This window comes from Prunus persica, chromosome G1, assembly GCF_000346465.2.
Source record: "Prunus persica cultivar Lovell chromosome G1, Prunus_persica_NCBIv2, whole genome shotgun sequence".
In the NCBI taxonomy this organism is placed as follows: domain Eukaryota; kingdom Viridiplantae; phylum Streptophyta; class Magnoliopsida; order Rosales; family Rosaceae; genus Prunus; species Prunus persica.
The window spans coordinates 39,023,643-39,026,892 of NC_034009.1; the positions used below are offsets into that span (position 1 = coordinate 39,023,643).

The window sequence follows — 3,250 nt, forward strand, 5'->3', positions numbered from 1 at the left end:
CTTTTTGTAATTAATGGATAGATATATATATATATATATATATCATCTTGGTTTCTTTTTTAATAAGTGGAAAATGAGATATGAGTACTTGAGATATCTTTCAACATTGAGAAGAGAAATACTATTAAATTAAGAGTTAGTTAATGTAAAATATCATCTTGGTTCAACATTTAAGTTTAGTGTTTGATCATGAATTCGGGTGTTAGTATCGAGTTTTATTTGAGTGCGAGTGAGTTTAGGTTGAGCTTGGTTTGCGCCTGAAGCCTCAACCAAAACTCAGATCCAGTTTGATCAAGTTTACAATTTCTGTTTGAGCATAATCTTGACGATGTTTCAAAAGGGTTGTGACAGTCTACCATTTTGTCCTTATCACCTTCCCAAAAAAGAATATCGATCAACTAAGAGCATCTTCAACCGATGTGTCAAAAGTGCCACATAGACATTTAACGGCCAGAAATAGCATCTCACATCACTCCAACTGATGTGTCAAAGCTGATGTGGAATGAAGGCTAGAGGTTGAGATGTTATTTTTGACATCCCAAAAGCAAGATGTCAAATGAATATTTTATTATTTTTAAAAGATAGTTGGCTGTTACTTTCATTTATTATTATCATTTTTTTATTTTTTCTTCTTTATCTTAAATGATTTGACTGTTACAATAATTATTTATTTGACATATCGGGTGGAGTGTAAAACTGTGTAAATGTCAAATTGCCACATCAGCCATCAAATTTAAATTTGATATTTGGTATTTGACATCTCCCTTGGAGATGCTCTAAGGAAAGAAAGAGTCTAGAAAGACTAGACCACATATTTATTTCATACTTTCAGAATTTATAAATTGTTCTCGAAAACATTTACTTCATTAAATTGTTCTAAAAAATTATTCTTGCCGGCCTTGTCCTCACTCCTCACCTTTCACAGTCACTCAACCAGCGCCCTTTCACTATTTTCCAGTGGTAATTTTTTTTTTCAATTAGTCAAAATAATATACATCACGTATATAATTTTAATCAATCAATTGTAATCAAAGAAGAAAACCATAATATAATTTCAATCAATCAATTGTAATTAAAAAAAAAAAAAGCCATATAATTTATAGACTGCATATGGGAAGCCACACAAGTCATTAGTTCAATATGGTTTCCTCAAGCTCTCATTCATTACTTTCTCGAATTACTCTAGTAATCATCACCATTAACCTAAACACTCAATTAATCTTTGCTCAGCCACGTTACCTGTCCAAGTTTTGTTTTCCCAACGAAGGCAACTACACCACCAACAGCACTTACCGCACAAACCTCAACAGACTTCTCTCCACTTCTCTCCTCTCCAACGGTAACGGCCACGGCTTCTACAGCTCCTCCTCCACCCAAAACGACCTCGAAAGGATCTGCGCAATCGGGCTCTGTACAGGAGACATTAACCCCGATGCTTGCGGTAGTTGCCTCAGTAACTCTACAATCTTCATCGCACAAGCTTGCCCTAACCAAAAGGTGGCAGTTCTATGGCGGGAGGTTTGCATGCTACGCTACTCAAACCGCTCCATACGTGGCTTCATGGAAGCCGGTGCGATTTTCTATACCACGAGCTCCGGCAACATGTCGTCATCTAACGTCGGAAGGTTCAACCGGCAGCTCATGACCCTGCTGGAAAGATTGAGAGGTGAAGCAGCGGCTGGTGGCGATCTTGTTAAGTTTGCAGTTGGAAACGTTTCGAAAAATAATGTTATTTCTCAGACGATATATGGACTTGCTCAGTGTACACCGGATTTGACTGAGCTCGACTGTAACAATTGCTTAGTATCAATTGCTGGTGACATCCCACAGTGCTGTTATGGGAAGCTTGGTGGGAGACTTGGTACACCCAGCTGTTATATATATAAATATATCAGCCCACTTCTACATTGGGATATATACCTTCAAGCTTTGCAATTCGATTTTGCCTCCATTAGAGTTGCCACAAATAACTTTTCTGAAGAAAATAAGCTCGGATGGGGTGGATTTGGTGATGTTTACAGGGTATAATGACACAAATGTTTTGAGCAAAAAATTTATAAATTATATATATGTGCCTAAATGAGAAACAATATTGAAGTTAATTTTCAGATTAATCGCTTGAATGCAGGGGACGCTTCTCAGTGGAGAAGATATAGCAGTGAAAAGACTATCTACGGATTCTGCACTAGGAGATTTGGAATTTAAAAATGAGGTCTTGTTAGTGGCCAGGCTACAACACCGCAATTTAGTTAGGCTCCTTGGTTTTTGCCTGGAAGGAAATGAAAGGCTTCTTGTCTATGAGTTTGTCCCTAACGCAAGTCTCGATCAATTCATATTTGGTATGACTGAATTCTAGTTTATTTCAATAATGCATTTCGGAAAAGTTCATTTGTGTGGCTACATTTTACAGATTACTAATTTTTCTTGAATATGTAGATCCAATCAAGTGCGCTAATTTGGTTTGGGAGAGTCGCTACAAAATCATACTAGGAATTGGATGGGGGCTCCTTTTCCCTCACGAAGATTCTCGTTTTAGAATTATTCACTGTGATTTGAAAACTAGCAACATTTTGTTAGATGCAGAAATGAATGCAAAAATTTCAGATTTTGGCATGACAAAGTTGTTTATGCTTGATCAAAGACAAGGCGAGACCATTCGAATTGTGGGGACCTAGTAAGTATACTAAACTAGGCTAACTTCTGAGCATAACCATGCAAAGTTTTAATCCAAGTAAATTAAAGCTTATGATAGGCCTTTTTGACGTGCAGTGGATATATGGCTCATGAATATGGATACTTTTATGATAAGTCCGATGTTTATAGCTTTGGTGTACTAGTTTTGGAGATAATAAGTGGACAAAAAATGTGTTCTTCCCGCCATGAAGAGAATGAGGATCTTCTAAGCTATGTAAGTAAAGAAACATTCGGACCGATTTACACGAAAGAATGAAGTGAAACTAGTCTCTAATATTGTGTTTATTCGCATTCACAAATCATACAGGCACGGAAAAATTGGAAGGAAGGGACAGCTTCAAATCTAATAGATCCCACCTTGAGAACTGGTTCAAGAACTGATGAAATAATGAGATGCATCCAAATTGGATTGTTATGGCTGCAACAATCTATGGCTGCAAGGCCAACTATGGCTTCAGTTATTCTCATGCTTACTAGCAGCTCTCTCAGTCTCCCAGTACCCTCACAGCCACCCTTTTTTATGATCGAATTGGAGATGTCTGGTGTGGTAGGATGA

At 37.3% G+C, this 3,250-nt stretch overlaps 1 protein-coding gene across 1 annotated transcript; it reads left to right on the forward strand.

The window, feature by feature from the left end:
* LOC18793959 (cysteine-rich receptor-like protein kinase 29) lies at nt 1,037-3,250 on the forward strand. Its single transcript, XM_007224202.2, has 5 exons — nt 1,037-2,022; nt 2,129-2,339; nt 2,437-2,674; nt 2,770-2,908; nt 3,002-3,250. The coding sequence occupies exons 1-5, from the start codon at nt 1,141-1,143 to the stop codon at nt 3,248-3,250; spliced, it is 1,719 nt and encodes a 572-aa protein (XP_007224264.2). The 5' UTR covers nt 1,037-1,140.